The following is a 21,830-nucleotide window of genomic DNA, read 5'->3' on the forward strand; positions in this document are numbered from 1 at the left end:
AGCCCATAGAGTCGAGCTCCTCTCTCTCGCTCGTTCTGTGCGTTGCTTTGTGAGCTGTCGGCGCGAGTGACAAATTTGGCGAAGAGGAGACACCCGAGAGATTTGCTGACGCGAGAATCGTCGACCAGTCCTTGCGTCTCGGCGCTTTTTATAGGAGTGAGGTTTCGGTGGAAAATGAGAAAATTCTGCGCGAGTCTCATTCCGGCGAGATCTTCTGGGGATTTATGTTATTTTCCGTTCTCCGAACTCTCGGCCTTTTACTTACTCACACCTAATATACACTCCGGAAACTTACCGTGTAAATTTTTTTGCATCTCGTTATATTCGTTACTTTAATTACAAAACGGACGTCGAACAATAATAGCCCATTGCGAAAATCCATGATCTCGCAACACACAGCATCTGCCCATAACGAGGGCCCATATCGAGCTTATCACGCAGCCGAGTAGGTTCTTCCCGACGGCTCCTTATCCGATAAAAAGATGTACAAAAGATCCTGCGGCTCGATCCTTCTTTTTCCGAGCTATTAGCAAATCTCCCGGAGCGAGAGAAGACAAGTCCGTGAGTATACTTCTACACGCCCGCGAGGAACCGATGAATAGAAGCCGTGGTTTACTCTAACCAGGTTAACCTGCTTCTCTCGCCGCTGCTGGCTTTATACGACAGGATTTCCTGCTGCTGTGCCCTAATGCTTTTGCGAAACTCGCGGCGAAGCTTGGGATCGTTCTTTTTTTCTCTTTTTTTCGACGGAGGGTGTGTACTTTTTTTTCTTCTGTATATCTGTATGTGATATGCATCGAAAGTTATATACGCGAATCCCGAGGATGAATGTTTCAGACTGGATATCGGGGCTGGCTTCTATTTTAATATTCCATTGAAGCTTCGTCGGAATTGAAATACGTCAATGTATAATGAACGGCGAGCTGCGCGCTCGTCGACTCGCCGAAAATATTATTCGTCGGATTGAAATCCGAGAGAAAATGATAATTTTAAAGAGAGCTGCGCTCGCGCATTATTCATAATGCTCCTCGCTCTTTCATCGAGCAGATATCCGATCGAATATTTAGAGGCGAAAAATCGAGATTGATTAAAACGAACGTGACAATCGCTCTTGCATATATCCATAATATCTATATTATAACGAATTCACTCAAGTTGAAGTGTATACACGCATCAATCGCCTTCCGCAGCAATTACGAAAAGGCTTTTTATCTAATCGCGTGTGTGCGGCTGGACGTGAAAAATGGGAAAGTCTCTCGAGACGCAGTGTATTGCTCTCTCGCTCGCGCATATAATGTATATCGGGAAAAGTTTCGCTGTTCGATGCGGCCCTCGATTGTATACGCGCGAAAATTGAGCTTTTCGTCGATTTATGTAACGAGCAACTGGAAACTTGCTCTGGATCTGGGCTGCACCGCGCGGAAATTGCTCTCGACGCGTATTGTAGTGCGGTCGTCTGGATTTTTTTTAAAAAAGTTACGCAATAGAATCGCGCATTACAAACAAGAGTCGTGACTTAAAGTACGCGTGCTTAAGTTAAAGTCATAACAGCTGACCCCTACTCTCGTCTGGCTGAAGAATAGCTCGCGGAACTCGGAGCAATTAAATTATTCATACGATTTTTACCAACGTACACGAGCCTAACTAAGCACTTCGTATTCCTCGCCGAGCACATAACGCCATGTAACATTTTCATACACACAGTCGTTAAACCCTATATAAGCTCCCAATTTTGCCAAGACACGCTGCTATACGAGCAAAATCAAAACAGCCGCGCGTCGAAATCCCCAATTAGCCATAAGCTCACGTGATAGTGGCACACACAACAGGGATATATTCGCGCATCAGGACGACGACGGTGAATTAAAGTCTCAATTAGCAGAATCGTCACGTATGTGTAATAGCGCTCGGCGCAAGCGTATACGCGCGCACACGTGTGTCGTTCCCCCCGCGGTGAGCTGCAGCGAAGAAAGTGATACGCCACCGCCGCCGCCGAGTAGACTTTCTAACGCTCTATAATGTGGTGTATATAGGAACGTATGCGCCTTGTATATTCGTGCGTTTATATTAGAGACACAAGCCAGCAGCGGTGCAAAGGCTTGTTTTGCCAGTATATAATACTCTCTATGGGAGGACTTTTAGGTTGATGGGTTTATGGTACGGAGAAGCTGCTTCGAGTGTGTGCGTTGCAGTTTTAGTGGCTGCTTTTACGGATGTACGTATGAATAGGGGGATTTCGAAATAGAAGAAGAGCCGCGTATGTCTAATTCACGATGACAAGTTGCGCAATTTGCTGACGACGGCAGCCGCGTGTTGCGAATCGATTTTTCCGGGGATTCCGCGTAAACATCCGACGGGATAATCGTCGTCGCATACTTACTATATCTATCCGATGAGCATGACAGTCGCTCGAGAGTGATGTCGGAGGACCATTTCTAAATCCGAACCAAAAGTCCCTTTTGCCGTTATAGCACACGCGTCGAAAACGATCTCACGTGTTGCCGCAATATGGGCTCCTAACTAGATCCGCTTAAGCCGGCGCGAATAGAAGCACTTTCGCTTCGATCAGCCGCTGAAATTGATGGGCTGTTGATGGGCTGATACGCAGCGAGCGACGGGAGTTGAAATCATCGCGGTTATTCTTGCTCCTATGTCAATTTTTCATTCGTTGCTTATCTCTCCAACAGACTTTTCTTTTCAAGCTTAGAAGAGGATATGGAATTAACAAATAAGCGGCGACGGCATTACTATTCAGTGCATCGTCTCGCTTACCAAATAGTCGAGTTCTCTCTTGCGCTTGGAAAATGCAGACCCATTCATTAGTCAAATCAGCTCTAAAACGCGCGGTTTACTTAAAATGGTCCTCTTTCATACTTGGCACGTAGCGCAGAAACGAGCTATAAAAGAAAAAAAAAAGGAAATCGATATACCCGCACGACGATAAACTTGCCGACGAGCCTCATCAAATCATTACAAACAATTACCGCGTAGTCTAGCTGGCTCTTTTAATAGACGGCCAATCATTTTTCTATATACACTCGTATAAGTGCGGGCATATTTTCCAGAGGTATGCCGTCGGGTTACATTGTAAAGGAGGAAATTTACGGTCGCTTGCGCGGCCGGAGCAGGTTTTGTTTGGCGACGATAAAAACTGTGAGAGACGAAAACTCTGTTCGCCGGAGGTATTTCTGCGGTCATCTCGCGAATAAGTCTGCAAGTCTCCGAAAATGGCTCAGTAAAACATTCAGGAACAGAACAATCTTCCCCATACGCATTCCTAACTATAGCCCCTCCGCGCCAGATCTAGTCCTGCAACAAAAATCGGTAAATATTTCACCGCACTTATATATCAAAGCTCGCACACGTCCGACCGGTATAAATTATACGGCCTTCGACACACACACGCGCACAATTAACGCTCGGTCGATATCGACAGAGAAAGTGCTCTCTCGCGCGTTTTGGGGCGTCCGCGTGTAAAATCCAGTGCGTCGACCTTTCGGAATCCCGACTCGCGATTTTAACGAATAGTTTCGTTAGTCGCGTCGGATCGTTAGGGGATTCCACCAGTTACTTTGAAGACAAGCCGCTCGACGAGCTGTATCTCGAGACTCGCGCGTTTCTTTCCGTGGATGTATGCACTTTTCTCATTCTACTCAGCGACGAGTTTACCGCTTGTTTTAAACGTGTAATGAGAAATGACTCGAGGTGGCGATGGCTTTTTTGCGTAACGAATTTTCGCGTTTGTCTATGGAGGGCAAAGGAGAGCTGAATCTACGAAAAGTATGTTGCGGCGATCGTAAAAAGTGAAATTGAATTACGACGATCGAAAGCCGCGCGAGTGTGCAGCAGACACACCGAGGTATGTAAGAATAGATTTGAGTGCGCTTTGTATCTTTTTTCCCCGCCTTTCTTCTCATTCGTTCCTCCGCGGGCGGGAAAGTTTATTTCTTCGACGCTATTACTGGAAATTCATCTCGCAAAAAGCGAAGACGGGAAATAAAAATATATCGCCGCCGCAGTGAAATGTTTAGAAACGCCTCTCTTTGTCCGTCTGTGAATACGAGTTTCGGAAGACGAACTGATGTACGTATACTGCACCTACTTTCTTCGTATTTTTAACTTTTCCAATGTGGTTCGTAGCCGATTTCACTGGATTCTATGGTCAAAAGGCCGCCGTGTCGTAGACGAATGCTCGTCGGCGGATTATGGCTTGTTGTGATGTGTCTTCGTTCGTTGTCGAGTGAGATGTTGAGCATTTTTCAACTCATGTTGTGTTTCGAAAAGTGGCATAGCAGCTTCTGAGACGAGAATAGTAGGTGTCAACAGACAGAGGCGGAAAATAAAGTCCATAGATTTATTAGCGCCATAAATAGAAATACCCACTCCATGAGCGTCGTGACGATCAAAGTGCTTTCGACATCGGGTCATATTTTACGGATAAAGCACTGCATCGACAAAAATAGATCACGAGCCCCACGCACGCACAAAAGAACCGTCCGAACAAAATCATTTCCACAGAACGACGCGTTCGCGGCAAGGCAAACCGCGCTGGAAATTATTTCGTATCCACTAATAGACCTCACGCGTGTAGCAGAGCAGCCATTAGTTACCCGTCTGTTGTCGCGCCGAGACGCGCACATGTTTGAAAATTTATCGATGTCTCTCCACGTAGCGCGGTGCGAGCTAACCCTTCGCGCGCAATTAACGGCCGATTAGAGGCCCCGGGAGAGTGAGAACTCGCGGTCATTTCGAGTGAAAGTCGAATCGTGGCGCGCCAGTAAATTTTGCGCTCGATAGAACTATATGTATACATGCGCCGCATGTGGTATGTGCACGCCTTTCTCGTTAGGTTTTTCGATCCGATTCGGCATTTGGAGTAGTGTGCAGAAGTAGCATGCGGATTTCTGCAGACCAGTGGCCGTGAATTTTCTCGTTAATCTAACCTATACATATAGGCTTGAAGAGGACGAAAAAACACGCAAATATAGGTAGGCTAGAACTTCGGGCAGTTGCTGCTAAGGGACGAAGCATCGGCTCGAACCGAAGGCTCCAATTCGCGTATTTCTTCGGGTGCACTTATCAGGCGTTCTTGGTACCTTAGCACGTTTTCTCGTTATTCTAACCTACATGGGCTTGAATTCACATATCTTGTGGTCCATTCAGAGTCTGCTGCAAAAAGAAACTTGTGCAAGAAACGACATCGTTCTACTTATCCCCTGATATGTTTCCAATTTCTGTAGATCTCAAGCTGCACGACGCGGTAGCTATAAACGTTATTCCAGCTGCGTATAATTTATTATAAGCTCCTGACAATTATTACACGCGCATGCCCGTACAGGAATTAAATGATTTCTCGGAACAGAAAAAAAAATCAAACCGTAATTTCATAACATACGGATAGATACCCGAACCGCATCGTAAATCCCGTCCGAAAAAACTCGGAAGCTCGTCAGGCCGCAATCGCTAATGGAACGCCTAATTCCCGCAATCAATCCTCAATTTGCGGAATAAAACCTGGGAGCTCGCGACCTAAATACACAGAGCGCGCGCCGCAGCCACTCATTATCGAACACATTCAAATCGCGTAACGAGCGCGATCGCGCGTGAACAACTGCAAAGAGGCTTTAATTGCGGTTGCATCTCGCGTACATACAGTGCCTCTTTCACTCTTGCACACGGCTGTCCGGACAAGTGCACATCCGCGCTTTCGTTGCGCAACGATCGGATACGTGCACACACTCGTGCGTGCAGACCCGCCTTCGATTTCGTTCTCGATCATCGTCGGCGCGCACGCTTGTAACGAGGGAAAATTTCTCCGTCTGTGCAGCTCTTGTGGAGGTGGATCGCGAGCTGCCTTTCTTTTTCCTACTTCCGTTGCGGAGCTGAGCGCTGTGGGTGATTGTTGGGATTTGAATTTAATTGGATGTGCTTCTAATTGTTTCGTGACGCGACGCGACGATGCAGCGGCTGATGGATTTGCGCTGGCATCGCATTCTTCTGTTGTGCCGAGTTTAATTTGAATTTTTGCTTTGTGTTTCAGGTGAGTCGGTGTATAATGTAGCTGTACCGAGTTTAACTAGTGTAGCGCTGCACGTGAGTTCTTTTCATTCGAACACGCTGAATGGAGATGCACACGTTTGATTCGATAGGTCTTCCCACGATGACCAGAATACTTTAATTAAGCAAGCTATTTACACCAATCGACTTCTCCCAAAGTCGCGATTAAAACTTCAAATGTCCGGATATATTTACGGTATTATATTTATACACCAAGCGGACGCTCGCGCTATTAATTCTTCGCCAGAATACACCTACATAGCGAAACTTTGCATAACACCTAGCTCGTAAATTTCCTCAACATTCGCGAGGCTTACGTGCACGTGTGTATAGGTATATACTCGGCAACGTACACATCGTTACGCTATCTCAAGCAAAGCCTGTAAACAGATCGGACGCAAATGGTTACAATTGCTCAAATCAAGCGAGAATGTGCAGTGCAATATTATTTTAATCCGCGCACACGACGCGAGCCTTATCAATGGCTGCTAATTAAAGCTGATAGAGCAGGAGATTCCGTTTGTGATGCTTCTGCCTGGTCTGTATAAGTATGTAGGCACGTTACCTTGATATCCTTCTTCAAAAGGATAAAGGTTTACAATTTACCATAGCTCTACTCGGGTAACAAGACTTCTCGAATTGATGCAATTGGTTGGATTTATTTAAAGCAGATCTACTCGAGATGAAACATTTACAGAATAATAATGTGATAACGAGTGTCCGGCGACAAGCGCCTTTTATTACTTTATCTTTTAAACAGCGGATTGTCGTTGTTATTTTTGTTCGCTAAAGTTAACGATCTCGGCAAATAATTTCAGAATCACCGGAAATTGCAAATCAGTTTTGACGACCTATTTGCAGCGCGGTAGAACGTCGTTCAAAGCTTATAATATATCCATAAGGGATATCCTTACGCTATCCCAGTGATAAAATAAAGAAATAAACTAAGCGTAGAGCTCGTATTAACTTCACTCTCACGAACAGACGTCCCGAAGAGATATACACACTCGCCAGAGAGAAAATCAATCTCGACCATACAGCTCTCGTTGCAACACACACACACACACACACACACACACACGCGCGCGCGCGCGCGCGATCCCCTATATACCTACCGCGTGAAAAGTCCGCACGTCACAGTTTCAAAAGACGGTAATCCTATATATATCGCTCGGCAATTGAAAATTCATTGTTCAACCTCGGGAGCACCATAAATTAAACTCGCATCAAAGCCGGTAACGGCCGCGTCCGATACGCGATCCGACTAATTCAACTCGATCTCTAATACACTACTCGCGTATAAGGCTGGCTCGCGCGCGTGGGCGGCCGCGAAAGTAGTCGCAAATACGTGTGTAATACCCATCGCGCTTATACCAGAACTGTGTTATTACAGACGCTGCAGTGGATAGGGTTCGGCAAGAAATCGGAAAAGCTCGTCCGCGCTTTTTTTCCAAGTTCGATGCGTGTCTGGCGGTGAAACTCGCGAAAATTAGCTAAGATTGGAAATAGCTTTATTTGGGATTTTTATTAGCCGGGATTATGGGCTTTCGCAGCGAAGAAAGTCCGATTTTTGCGAGCGAGAGTTCCTCCTCCCGTTTTTCTACATCGCGGCTCGTCGTGCGTTTCGAATGAGGAGGAAGAGATAAGATTTATTCGCTCGAGTTGTTAAAGACGGATTAATAAAGCTAACGTGCCTTTTTGCGTGTTATAACGAGGCAGCTCGTAAAAGTTCGCGCTACCGGAGTTCGCTGACCGGTGCGGTGCAGAAGAACAAACATTTCTGAACGATGTAACTAGATTTTCGCGTCTGCGAGGAATTCGATTTGCGCTTCATAAATAACGATCTCTGGAATCTTATTATAAACGTAGCCATTCGTATAACCGTCGGCGAGCACGATGTATAACGTGAATAAATGAAACTTTATACACAAGCTGACGCAGTTCCATCTAAAACCGCGCAACTGAAAAGTAAAGCAGCGAAGCGCGTAAAAGTTGGCCTCGGGGAGTAAAAGTCAAGCATCGAATCATCCTCGATCCAGAGCGATTTCACACTCGATACCTCCGCCGCGATGCTGGCTATGCTTCTCTTGTCACGATTCATTTGCTCTTTCTCTCTTGCTGCGCGCAAATTACTCCGAGCGAGCAAGAGGAGACGGAAACAAAGGCGCGCCGCAAGAAAGGAAAACAGTCCAGAAACTGCAACGGACTTTAGTAGACCGAAAGACGCGCTCGCGCGATCCTGATAACAAATGGAGCGCGCGAGTGGCCCCCGATGAAAATTGAATAGCAGTCGCGAAACAATTTGAAACATTGCTCTGCAGTCAGCTGTGCCGGAAACCTATTGGATATCTACTATACTATGCCGCTCTGGCTCGCTGTTTACGACGTGTATTATACGTTCCGAGTATTCGCTTATAAATCTCTACGCAGTCGCTTTGAATTATGCATTTTAGAAATTTCGTACGACTCGTCGTGCGTAGAGAAAAATAGGTGGATCAACGGTATCGGCGAGATTTCGTGCGGCGAAAAATGCAGATTCGACGGACCGGAATAGATCGGCCGGAAGTCGGGGCATCGGCCAATTGTTCGTACATACAGAGTGAAATGAGACCGCGCCGCGGATGCAGTTCTTGTTATCGAGCTTTTTGTCAGGGCAGAGAGACTCTCGCTTCTGAACCGTTGGAGAGTCAGTGGAACGTGCAGGACACCCGGAATTTCTTTTAAGTTGAACGTGGTTCTGCAGTAGTTGGGGAAAAAAAAACGGCAAAAGATTCGCGCTGCTGGTGTGCTCTCGAGAGTTGAAGCGGAAACAGTTGGAAAGGCGATTGGAGTGATTGTCGCGGTTGACATTCGCAGGGTATAAATAAAACGTCGAGGTGAAATTTCTTGTGACAATTTTTTGGTGTCCGTCTAGATTTCTATGCTAAAATTGTCACTGTCAAGTATTATTTTCTCTATAGATCTAATTATCGAGTTAGTCAATGAATATCAACAAATTACACTGATTTTAACGTATCCAAAAATAACCCTGTTCCACACAAATTCACAAACCCCTTCGCTTATACACTCACTCCCACTTCCGCAATCCAACGAGCAGCCGTACAGCCCGAATGTCAAGTGCATCGTAGTCCCTTAATTAAAAAAAATCGCGTTACAGGAAAAAAAGTCGTATGGGGAAACACGAAGTTCGTACCAAGCCAGGTGTGTACTACTACTATGTGGGTATACCTGCCCACACCGCAGAAAAAAAGCTGCAGAGTAGGCGCCTCTCGTCGGCGCGGTACAGTTACTCAACTGGAGCTATAGTCCCGCGACTCGGAAAGGAGCTCTCTGCTTTTGCGCAATTTGCGTAAACTGCTCACGGACGAGCGCGTTTACGACTACGCGTGTGGCATTAGCTGCAGCTGGGGCTCGGAGAATAGGGTTAGGAGATTGAAAAATCGGGCCTTGTGTTATTCGAGTATTATGCTCCAGCCTGCTGCGATCTGTTTATTTTCCGAGATGTATGCGCGCGAAGGTGCTGCTTTAGGCTGCGCTTTTTGTCGGCGCTCGTGTTTTGCGCGGGATGACTGCGGAGGATTATATGCAGCGCATACGGGGTATTACTCCGTTGTTTTGCGCCGCAGAGTTTTTGACATTTTTAGTCGGTATATACTGGCGAAGAGTCTGTGTTTAGCGCTTTTGTATTTTGTTACGATTATCGTAGCTCTAAAAGCAAAGCTCTCGTCATGCCCGCAAGGTCCCCTCCTCTTTTTCCAAAACCGCACAATGCAGCCCTCGTAAAAAAAGCCGCTCGAGGCGACGAGCTAACTGTTCCTCGGAGAAAAATTACGTCCCGCGGAAATTAAGAGAAGTATTAAAGAGCGCGAGAGCCGGCACACCCTCTCTCTTTTACTTCCTTTCTCTCGAGCTCGCATATAGGTGCATCGCGCACGCGCATAGCCATTTGTCCGCGGTCGCTCTTCGTGTTTACGCACTTAATAGACGCGCTTTTTATTCCGTCTCTTGTTTGCTCGGCCCCTTTATACACACGTGAACTCGCGGTCGAGAAGTAGGTGAAGAGCACGCGCGGAGTTGATAGCGCGTTTTAATCATTTCGAGAGAGAGGAAGGAATTACGCGTCCAATTAGGCTTTTTTTCAAGTGTGCCGGCTTCTGATGGGTTTTCGAGGAAGTTGACGGGACGGGGCATTTTAATAAAGCTTTTTACCGCGGGATCCTGATATGCTAGCGCGTCGAAGAGCAGAAAAGTTCGCGATACGGCAACAACGAGAAATAAAAGTCAGGCACCTGATATACAGCGCGTGTACACTTCTCCTTGACATCGTTTTCGGAAATTGTTCAAAAACGTTTGTGTAACACGCTGTTTACGCAACAGGCGAGCAACGACAATAATCCGAAATGTTGAAAAGGTCGCCAAAACAAAAATAAAACGACCTCAGCCAGTTACTCCCGTAAAGCGCGCGAAAAAAAAAACCGAAAAACCAGCGCAGCGTTGCGTCACCCAACACGCACACACCTCTCGCTCGAAATAAGGAAACGTCCGGTGCGCTGCGATGCACCGCTAATGGAATTAACGTAGCGGACGTTCCCTCCTTTTTTTAACGAGTCTCGCTCGCGCACAGCTGACGAAAAGCGTCTCTAATTAGTCCTCGCTATACGCGCTGCTCCGCGAGGGTATTATCAAAGAGAGGGAGAAAGAGCCGCTATTGTCGTACACGCGTGTGTCAGATCGGGTGTAGATATGACGAAGAGCACGGAGAAGATTCTGGGTTAACTGCCGCCGCCGCCGCCGCCGTCGCTGTTGGATTTTCTCGGGACGAGGTCTAGTGCAGCGGAGATAAGCGGTATGGTGTTTGGTGCGCCGAGATAGAGATGGATTTTTGCCGGAGATAAGGAGTCGCACAAAAGGATGCCGTGATGGATAGAAAACGGTTTTGAAATCGGAATGTTTAAAGAATAGTACGAGGTCGGCTACTCATAAAGAAGCGTAATCGCGCGGGGTAGTCAAATAATTCATTTTTTACATAAATATAAAATGACGCTACGATGTATAGGCTCTTTATGAGATTTTCGCGTAATTCCAATAAACGTAAACGCGGTTGCGAAGCAAGTACGCGCGCGTAATTGCGATTTTGACACACATAATTGATTCTCCGATTATAACGGACTGAAAAAAACCTATAAAAATCGAGTCTGCCATCAAGCGTCGAACGTTGTATTCAGGAAAACAGCCAACAATCGCACGTGTCTTAACACACGCGTCTGTTGCTACTTACAGAAGCCTATAATCGGAAAATTAATCAACAAGAACCTTAAAAGCGCTGGCCGACCTTGCGCTGCGACATCGGTCAGATCGTCAGGTCAGTTCACGTCTCGGTAGCACACGCATTCGTATGCGTCTCCGTCGAGCCCCTTATCCTTATCGTTTAATTACGAGCAGCGTACGCTCATCAGATATGATTTTACTATTTCGCGACGTGAGTCGATCAACGATGCCAACAACGATCATCATATGTGTCGTATACATCCGCGTTAATAGCACAAACATTTCCTCACTGCAGGAAAAAAGCGCGTAAACGTCGCTCTCGACACTCGCAATTTCGACTTTCCATACATTCCTCCGTCCCAAAGAAGCTTCTCTCTCCCATAGTCATCCATCGAATCTCCGCTCGAAAAACAACCTCGACTTTCAGCTCCTCGCGGGAAAACCGCCGTTTTCCTTTTCCAATCCCATAACGCTGCGACGAGAAAAAAAGGAAAAGCCGCCGTGGCAATTACAAGCGCCGATACGCACAATGCAACCGGTACACGTATAGACAGAGAGAAAACGTTTTTCCCTACGTGTGCACCGCAGCAGTCGACCTTGCCTCGCAGTCGCGCATAATTCCGTTCATAGGCTGGATGTATCTGCTCTAGAAGCGAAGGTTGCTGTACGACGATCGGCTGGAAGAAGAAAATCGGGTTGCTCGCGATCGTTATATTCGCCTTAATCACTCCTCTCTTTCTCTCCCAGTAATTCGTGACTATTCGTCTAGCCCCCCTTGGTACACACGTACGTATGCAGACTCTTATCTCTTCCTTCTCTCGTCGCAGTAAATATGACTCGGCGCTGAGTAAGTGTAATAAAGCCCTACTATCGCAAGGGATCTCTTTCTCTCGGGCTACCGTACACGGGCGTGGGAATTTTTGTCGCGAAATGGAAGTGGATGAATTGACGACGAGGCGTGTGTTTGTGTGTGGAGTGGAGAGAAAAGAAAGAAAGCGAGAGATCTCATCGGAGAGCTGCCTTATCGGATTATTTTGAGGGAATAAATACCGGCTTCGACGGCTCGCTCAATGTAATCAGATGCAATTATTCGAGTGATCGAATTGAATTTACTGGTATTGTCAGCGGAGTGGTTGACTATTCCGGTGAAAACTGTGTATACGAGAGGAGGCGTAAATACTCTCGAGGGAAGAACTCGAGTCTCTCGGATAATCACGGCAATTAGGAGCGTTACATCCGCCGTATAAGCTTATTGAACAATCCATCCTTAGCTGTGATAAATTTCAATTACTCACAAAATCCGAAAAAAAAACTGCCAAACGCTCGTAACTCTCCAGCCCATCATCTGCATGCGCGCGTGTATGATCGTGGGAATTTTTGCGCGAAAGGACTCCTGACGACTCCCGTATTCACGCATATACGGTGCTTTACGACTCCTTGTCTTTCAGCACACTCTTTGTTTCGCGTCGTCGCCGGTTTTTTCTTTCACTCGCTGGCGCTTTTCGTTTGATTTCTAAAGAGCCGCTCGCTATAGTCGCTCGCGCACACTAGTCCGACTTGCGAAATCGCCTCGCGAGAGAGGGACTTGTTAAGGGGATGTGAAAGTCACCTGCTCCATTGGCTTCCGAGAAGTGTACGCATTGAGATCTGTGTGTGTGTACAGAGAGATGTTAAGAGAGAGAGAGAGAGAGAGAGAGAGAGAGAGAGAGAGAGAGAAAAATTAATGTCGTGTTTGAGCTGCACTTGTCGTCTCTATTAGCTCCCAATGGCTTTATTGAAAACGATCGTGATTGTGCGTCGCGATTTCACTTTCTTTTCTCTCTTTATGGCTCTTCCTATGAATCTTGAACGACGATGAAAGTCATTTTTTCGCGCTTCCGTTTTCAGAAAAGTACTTATTCACGAAACGCAAGTCAGTATATACATTATCGAATGTCCGAAAACGGCGGCCGTAAGTGTAATAATATTTTTCGGTAATCGCGCCGATTTTCTCGACGGCAATCAGCGCTCGGTTTTGCGCGGAAAATGCATAATTCATACGCTGCGTGGACAGGCGAAAAACGCAGCTTTCGCTTTTTTTCCTCTCCGCTTGTCGATTTAGGCGCCCTGCGCTTATAGAACATTCCAGGGCAATTTGTGCCCGAGTAAACAGGCGCGTTTCCTGCGTTTTACGAGCTGTCTTATACAAAAAAATCTCAACGATTTATCTTTTTTATCGATCGATAAATCCCTCATCGAGATGTCACGATATCGAGTCATCGCTCGAGAATTCTCACATTTCGAAAGACGCATAAGTATACACAGAGAGTTACGGCTAAAGCGTAGGAAATGAAATATCGAAAGATATTGCCCGCATTGGCAACCAATTTTTTCGCGCATGCTAATTGCAATCCCGCGTTAGTACCGCGCGCGGAGCAGCGACCTCGATAGCCACTCATTCGTACCTCATAAGCTCTTGAAAATCCGGCAAAAAATCTCTAATACGGGCGTGTGAAAATTCCTGTCTAATTACCCTTGCGAAATCTCAGGGTAAACACGCGCTCCGCGCGGTGTACATTACACTCTCGCCGAGAGCCGACAGGTACAACTCCATATAGCTCGTTCGACTATTAGGATTCGTAATTATTAAAATTATTCTACTGCTATACATCGCATCAACGATATAATTATACGCACTGCCGAATCGGTGTATAAAAGACCGGCGTTTTCCGTAACGACGTGATTGAACGACCGGTAATTTTGCGCTGTATCGTTGGAAATTAACGTGTGTCGAAACACAGCAGCTTTGACGCGGTTAGCCCGCTTCTTTCGTCTCGTTATAATATAATATATCTGGATTATAGTCGCGCAGATATACATCTAGCCCGACGTAACCGCTTCCGCGTTTTGCGTATTAGACACGCGACCACCGCCGCTACCGTCTTTCTGCGGTCGAACAACATCTTTCTGTTCGGGAATATTCGAATCGCGACGATTTTCGTCGACTTTTGTTTACATAATTGAGACGTCGCGACGGAAAAAATCGTTTCCCATTTTCCAAAGCTCTTAAGCGAGTCAACGATCGCGACTACTATCAATTTCAGACTCTACTTCCCAAAGTATATACCCTCGAGCGAACCTAAAATCCCAACCAAGCCGTCAGAAACGCATCTCTGTCGCTTCCTGAACTGCAGCTGCCGCCGATAGGATATAATAACAAGAACGCGGGGAAAAGGCTGCATCGCGCAACCGCAAAACCGCATCGCCGCGGCCAATCTTCGAATCGCGCGCGCCTTTATATTGTGCTCGCAGTATATACTGTGTATAAGAGTCGCGTCTCCGCGATGCAGTCACAACTGATCCGAGAGATATATACTCTCGCCGGTAACTAGACCGTTGCTGACTGGCAAAAATGCCTCGGAAGGAAAAACTGCGGAGCATCATGACACGGCATCGCAGGTGCAAATCCTGGACGACCAATTTTTTTTCTTCAAGTGCGTGCATGGATGACTTTTTCGAGAAGTCATCGTGGTGCGCAGCCGAGGGTTGTTATTATGGGTTTATGCCTGCGCACGTGCGCTTCACCGAGTCATTGCGCATGGAGAGTGTTATTTTTTAATATATTTCCGAGGTCGACTGATATGTTAACGGAAAAATGGCAATTAAGATCGACCGGTAGATGCCTATATTTTCGCTGCTTTAGGGGAAAAACGATTAGTCGCGATTGCGATCTGCAAAAATAGTATCGCAATGATCGAAGAATCTCAGTGTGTAATAGAGACGCGCTGCAGCGGATGGTTACTTCATCACGTAACGATCACAGGTTATATTGTCAACGCTTAATCACACAATTATTAGAAAAGCCGCGAAGCAGTTACGGCATGATATTGTTATAATACATAATAACGGCGACTTTTACGATTCGGATCTTCGCGCGTGAGCCAATAAACAAGCCGATATTGTGCTCGACGCCTACGCCGAGAAAAGGGCAGCGACACAAAGCCGACTCTTAATTATAAGCGCGTGTGTTTCAACAAAGGCGGCGAAGCACTAACGAGCGCGAAGGAATAAGATAGATTAGCCGATGCATTGCTTCTCACTGGACGCTCGGCGATCGTGAAATCGGCTGCTCCCGTTAGCTGTGCGCGAAAAAGCTGTATAATCGTTTTAAAATTCAATATCTCGGTCAGCCAGAAAAACTCGAAAATCGGCAGCACCGGATACCGATCCTCGTCTCGCAAAACCGCGAAACGTCAGCTCAAAAAGCGCACCGATAATTAAAACGAAATTTCTTCGCTCGGTTAGAAAGGCGTATAAGTCATCCACCCGCGGCGACTCTGGCGTCGGAAGTCGGCGTTTCTTGCATAGCGCCATAAGCGAGAGAGCAGCTCCACTCCGCCTTTTGTTGGCGCGAGACTCTCGATATTCGGAGCGGAACCGAGTCATTAACGTTTGACGCGATCCAGATCACCGAGGACTCGGTCGGCCGTTTTGGTGCGGCCTACTACTCCTCCTTCTTCATGCATACAAGCTTTTTAATAAACGCAGCGATTAAAGCTCCCAATCAAAGCCCATTCGAATGTAGCTCTCGCGTCGGTTCTAATCTACTGTTAAAATTGACGGCGCGTAACGAGCTTGGCAAAGGCTCCCACATAACCGCAAGTTTACAACTCCACCACTACGACGTACAATGTAGGATTTCTCGATTATTGCGAATAAATCAATCGCGATTACTCGCCGACGACAAACAAACGTTGCGGGCGAATTCTCAGGCCGGTCAGTAAACTCTGATTGGCGCAAGCGCATAACGCTCCGTACGCGCGTATTCTTACGGAATACCGTGCGGTTTTCGACTTGGGCAACTCGCACCTTCTGAAAGCTCGTCCAGTTGTCTTAATTTATTTGCATTCCTCGCTCTTATAAGATCATCGGAGGAGCAAACAAGCCGCAGAAAACGTCCTGGAAATAATTCGGCATTCAAGCCGAGAGAAAGACTATCGCGCGCGAAGAAAGTGTGCCGCGTCGGCAAAAAAGGGCCGCTTGGCGCGAACAAAGAAATTCGCGTAGCGGCGCGTCCGAGATACGGATTGGAGAGGTTTTCGGACAATGATATCGCGGATTATGAGACCAGGAAAAACGCCGCTGCTGCAGTCGCTGCGTGGCATTGAACCTCCCGTCGTTATGGTCGCTTGACATGTATCCCAGGACGCCGGGAAAAGCGCAGCAGAGAGAAAGAGAGAGAGAGAGAGAGAGAGAGAGAGAGAGAGAGAGAGAGAGAGAGAGGTAAAAAGAGGAGAAGAAACAATGACAGAATTAGTCGGCGTTTCGCAAAAAGGTAAAAAGGGGAGAGCGTCGCGGATTTTCTAGGTGAAACCGCAGTATTATTGTGAAGAGAGGCTTTTTTTTAAAAACCGTGTATACTCGAAATGGTAGTATTAAATGCTTCCGAGAACAGCAGCCGCCGAAACTTTCACTGATATACACCACAATTCCGCGTGTAAAATTCGAACTTATAGCCGTTTTCGAGTGCTATACAAGAGAAAATCCCGGCTAATAACACTGCTTTCCTCTAAATTCGCAGGAGGAGTACGTGTCGGAGAACATCAAGTGGACGCCGATAGACTACTTCAACAACGCGGTGGTGGTGGAGCTGCTCGAGGGCAAACGACCGCCTGGACTCTTCCTCATCCTCGACGACGTTTGCGCGACGCTTCACGGCGGCAGCACCGGAGCCGACTCCGACCTGCAGAAGGTATGATGAATCGCCATGTCGAGACCCTTTCCAATGCACCTGACGCGGCTATATCGCGAAAGCGAAAACGGCCGGCACGATCGGCACGTCAATCACGAAAGGGGGACGCGAAAATGATTAAATGCTCGCGGTCTGGGTTGTTAAGCTCGGCTGTAAAACAAAGAAATATAAATTTCTCCTCCGAGAGCAGAACGAAGTCGGCTGGGCTTATCAAGATGATAAAACAGAACGTTGCGCATAATGGAGGAAGGCAGGGAAAAAAATTAGAAAATGTGTATATAAAGTAATGCAATTTCCTTTTTTTTTCCACGATTTCTCGTGTAGAAATTTGCCGGCTCGGCGAACAGTCACGCTCACTTCCAAAACACGAGCGACGGCTTCGCCGTTGTTCACTACGCCGGCAGCGTATCCTACTCCGTCGACAGCTTCTGCGACAAGAATCGAGATGTTCTGTTTCTGGACCTCATCGAGCTCATGCAGACCAGCACCAAGTGAGTTTATTTCATGTATTACGTAAGTGTATTTTTTGCGCGTGTCGATTGTTATTCCCGCGCGATTGCATAACGCGCCTATTTTGAAATGCAGATATCCACATACACTTTCGCAATCCTTCCAATTCCTCAAAACGTAACCTGCCGATCGGAAAGTAAGACTCTCCCCGAAATCCCGAAACGCAATATTGACTCGTGATCAATTAAACGGCGCGTACACACCTCTTCCACCCCGTATGGTATTAATTACGCCAAGGCGATAAATCAGCCTGGCTCTCTCTCTCTCTCAAATCAAAACATTGCATGCGAAGTGTGTATACAGGCCATAAATCCTCGATGCTCATGCATTTGCTCTTTCCCGCAGTTCGCTGGTACGAGAGATCTACCCGGTGGAGAAAGAGGCCGCCCGCACGAAAACGCTCAAGTCACGACCGACCACGGCTGGCAGTAAGATCCGCAGCCAAGCGAGCCGACTTGTGAGCCAGCTGATGAGGTGCACGCCCCACTACATCAGGTGCATCAAGCCCAACGAGACCAAGAAGCCCAGGGACTGGGACCAGCTGAGGGTGAAGCATCAGGTGGGTTTCGACGCGCCTATGAATGTTGAAACGCCAAGTCTGGCCGATATCCTGTTCGACCGAACCATTAATTTACGACTACACGCATAGGTGGAGTACCTGGGACTGAAGGAGAACATCCGGGTGCGACGAGCAGGTTTCGCCTACAGGCGGCCGTTCGCCAAGTTCCTGCACAGATACGCCATCCTGACGAAGGAAACCTGGCCGGCTTGGAGGGGCGACGAGCGCCAGGGTGTCGAGTGGATCCTCGCCAGTGCTTGCATCGACCCTGGACAGTATCAGCTGGGTAGAACGAAGCTCTTCGTCAAGGCTCCCGAGAGCGTGAGTGTATTATTCTGCGAATACTCGATCTCTTATTGTTAAGTGGAAGAAGACGAGAACGGCGAGACCTCGATAAGTTAGTCTAATAAAAGATCTCTCCTTGCTCGCACGACACTGTCGCCTCGGGTTGACTTTTTACTTTACGACTATCTTCGTAGCTCAGTCACGAAAGCTGCCTATAGATATCCCTCGCGAAGGTCAGAGAGCGTATGTCCTGCGGAGATTCTCCATTACGTATATATGCGCACTGTTCCCCAGATGCATTTCAATGAGCCTCGAGATCGATGCAATTTCTGCTGCTGATTATCTTATTTCACTTTCCAATTTTGCAACAATCGAACGTTACGAGATTTTTAAATAATCCAATTGTTGAAAACCATTGCAGCTGTTCATGCTGGAAGAGGCCCGCGACCGCAAGTACAATATGCACGCGCGGGTCATTCAAAAAGCTTTTAAGAAGTACTTCGCGAAGAAGCGCCAGGCCGCGCAGAAGCAGGAGGCTGCTGATCTGCTCTACGGCCACAAGCAGCGGCGCAAGGCCAGTCTCAATCGCAACTTCGTCGGTGACTACATCGGCATGGACATGAAGCCCAGGTTAGCCAGCCTCGTCGGCAAGAGGGAGAAGATATTGTTCGCCGAGGTCGTCAAAAAGTACGATCGACGGTTCAAGGTATACATACGCTTTTGTGTTTTACATTCGATTATTTCGTATTTTTGCTTGCTGAAACGTACACGCTGAAAGCTTTTGAAAAATATCGAATGTTTTTTTATCCGCACCGATGTTTTATTTCCAATTTGGTAAATAGGAGAACAATTTTCGCTGGTCGAGCGATTGGTATGGGTTTCGCTCGTAACGAAGCCGATGTGAGATCGTTGAAACGAGTTTATGTACGAAAAAAATAAATAAAACACGGCGAAATTTTTACGACATAAATCAACGGCATATTGTGTGTACCGCGGACAGTGAAAAAGTGGAGCGTTTATTTAAATTGATCGAAAATAGTCGCGCGGCGGCCGAGCCACAGGCGGACTAGAATTTATGACTTTTTATTGTGCAGGCGCGAAAGGCGCGGTTTCGCTGCGGTCCGAGCTAGCGCGCGCGCGAGAGAGAGAGAGAGAGAGAGAGAGAGAGAGAGAGAGAGAGAGAGAGAGAGAGAGAGAGAGAGAGATTATTCTATATTCCTCTGCGTGCGCGCGAAACCAGATTGTCTTCTCTCTCCGCATCGCGGACTGCACCGGAAAAATACGCTGCACACCGTCGCGTGACATCTCTGCGCAAAAAGTATAGAAAAGCTTCCTCCGCCGACAACCGGCATAATACAATAAAGACATCAAAGCGGAGAATGTAAAAAATAAAAACGCGAAATCATCTCTGATGGATTCGATCGACCGCAAGCCCGCAAGCCGCAGCTTCCCGTTTTCTAAAACAATAAAGCGTCCGTCGCCTCTGCTCGCATTCCGCGGGCGGTGTGCTGCAGAGTGAAAGCCTCTATCCCGGTATATCACTCTCCACGGCTCGTTCTGTGTATCTGCGAGACATTGTATACGAGATCTAGCGTGTGTCTATGTGGATATACTATACTATATATAAAATGTATTACGAATGCGCGCGCGCGGCCGTGGCTTATCGTTCGAGCCGATCGACTGTATATACGACGACGAGTCTTCCGCTCGTGAGAGGCTTTAGGCTCTCTCTCTCTCTCTCTCTGTTCTATTGTCTCGTGCAGGGGTGTAGGCCGTGAGCAAGCGGAACCTTTTTGGGAGATGAAGTTTGCGCGGTTAACATCGCCGGGAAATGCGTTTTTGCGGTGCACGAGGAAATTGCGCGCTGTTGTTTGTTCTCAAGGGGTTTTTAGTCTAATTGAGCGCGTGTACTTGGAAAGGTTGTAAATTTTTAATTGAGATATATAGCAGCAGTGGGTACGACGCATAATTTTTTTTTTTTTGTGATTACGATGTAGAGTGTGCTAAAAAGCTGCTAACGAGTACAATTAAAACGAATGAATAAATAATACCGATGTGTTTCCTGCGTGACAGTAAAACGTCACGTGCAGCGCGACGGGTCCAATTATTCCCGCCAATTAGATACCTCATTTTTCGCGAATATCTCCATTCTTTCGCAAATTAACGCTTATCGCACAGCGAGAGCGACGCTTTTCTCCCGTCAACGTCCATCCGTAAAACGATCGCTGCAGGTATAATTACGCGTCGCGCGTTTATTATAAAAGAGACTCGTTTCACTTTCAGATGTGCCGACGAGACCTTATTCTGACCGGCAAGTGCTTGTATTTGATCGGTCGCGAGCCAATCAAAAAGGGACCGGAAAAGGGCAGGTCCGTCGAGGTGATCAAAAGGAAGCTGCCCTTTGAGCAAATCAGTCACATCTCGCTGAGTACTTTGCAGGTAAGGGCGCGAAATCGGCTTTTTGTAAAAGCGCTCGACGTTTGTAATTAAGTTTCATTTTCTTTGTATTATGCTGGAGTTTGATTTGTTTAAAATTTTTTAGGACGATTTTATAGTCATTCACACGAGGGAAGACTACGCGAGTCTTCTAGAGCTAGTCTTCAAAACCGAATTTCTCTCGGTTTTTAGCAAAAAATACGCGGAGGAGATGGGTCACTCGCCGAACATCAAATTTAGCAATAGGTAATAAAAACTTCCATATCAAAATGCCTAAAGTCACATATAAAGTTAATAACTTCACAATCAAACGTGTTCCTCGTCGTTATAGCATAGAGTTCAAAGTGAAAAAGGAAGGTTGGGGCGGCGGTGGCACCAGGCAGGTCAAATTCGTACAAGCTGGTTACGGTGACAAGGAGGTCCTTAACTCCAGTGGAAAAATTCTCACAGTCAGCATCGGTCCCGGACTTCCCGTCACGTCCAGTAAGTCGACAGATCAACGTTCCTTTATTCTCTATATTTTCATAGGCGAAGCTCAATTCTACGTATACTTTACAGAACCAGGAATGACCTTGGGTGCTCGTACGGGCTACGACATCTCGAACAACGCGCAACCCAACAACAATGTCGTCGGCAAGACGGTCGCTGCGGCGAACCATTCCACCGTCGCAAGTCAACTGCAGCGTTACGAAAACGCCGCGGAAACACAGCAGCAGCAGCAGCTGCAAAGGCCGGCGCTGAGGCCGATGCAGCAGCAAACACAAAGTAATGGAAGGCCGAGTATACCGGCCAATAGGCCAAATTTCCAGCCGCCAATGCCGCAGCAACAGCAGCAAACATCGGCAGCTGTGAGAGAGGCGAACGCGAATGTTAATAAGGGTTCGGTCAGGGCTGCTGCTAGCAAACTGCCAAGTAGCGCTGTGCCCATTATGGGCATGTTTCAGAATCCTAATAAAGGACCCAGAGGTAAGAATTTAACGAACT

General features: G+C 47.1%; 1 protein-coding gene across 3 annotated transcripts in view; it reads left to right on the forward strand.

Annotated features, from left to right (window-relative positions):
• LOC100122007 (unconventional myosin-Ie) overlaps positions 1-21,830 on the forward strand; it is a 56,744-nt gene that overhangs the window by 33,639 nt on the left and 1,275 nt on the right. For all 3 annotated transcript variants that reach the window (XM_008205675.4, XM_016983858.3, XM_016983859.2), the window contains exons 12-20: positions 16,886-17,056; positions 17,381-17,547; positions 17,912-18,125; positions 18,216-18,446; positions 18,832-19,116; positions 20,694-20,849; positions 20,953-21,092; positions 21,178-21,329; positions 21,405-21,812. In XM_008205675.4, coding sequence (XP_008203897.1) covers positions 16,886-17,056; positions 17,381-17,547; positions 17,912-18,125; positions 18,216-18,446; positions 18,832-19,116; positions 20,694-20,849; positions 20,953-21,092; positions 21,178-21,329; positions 21,405-21,812 — 1,924 coding nt within the window. The remainder of the gene's footprint in view (positions 1-16,885; positions 17,057-17,380; positions 17,548-17,911; positions 18,126-18,215; positions 18,447-18,831; positions 19,117-20,693; positions 20,850-20,952; positions 21,093-21,177; positions 21,330-21,404; positions 21,813-21,830) is intronic.

Source organism: Nasonia vitripennis, chromosome 3, assembly GCF_009193385.2.
Source record: "Nasonia vitripennis strain AsymCx chromosome 3, Nvit_psr_1.1, whole genome shotgun sequence".
Lineage (NCBI taxonomy): Eukaryota > Metazoa > Arthropoda > Insecta > Hymenoptera > Pteromalidae > Nasonia > Nasonia vitripennis.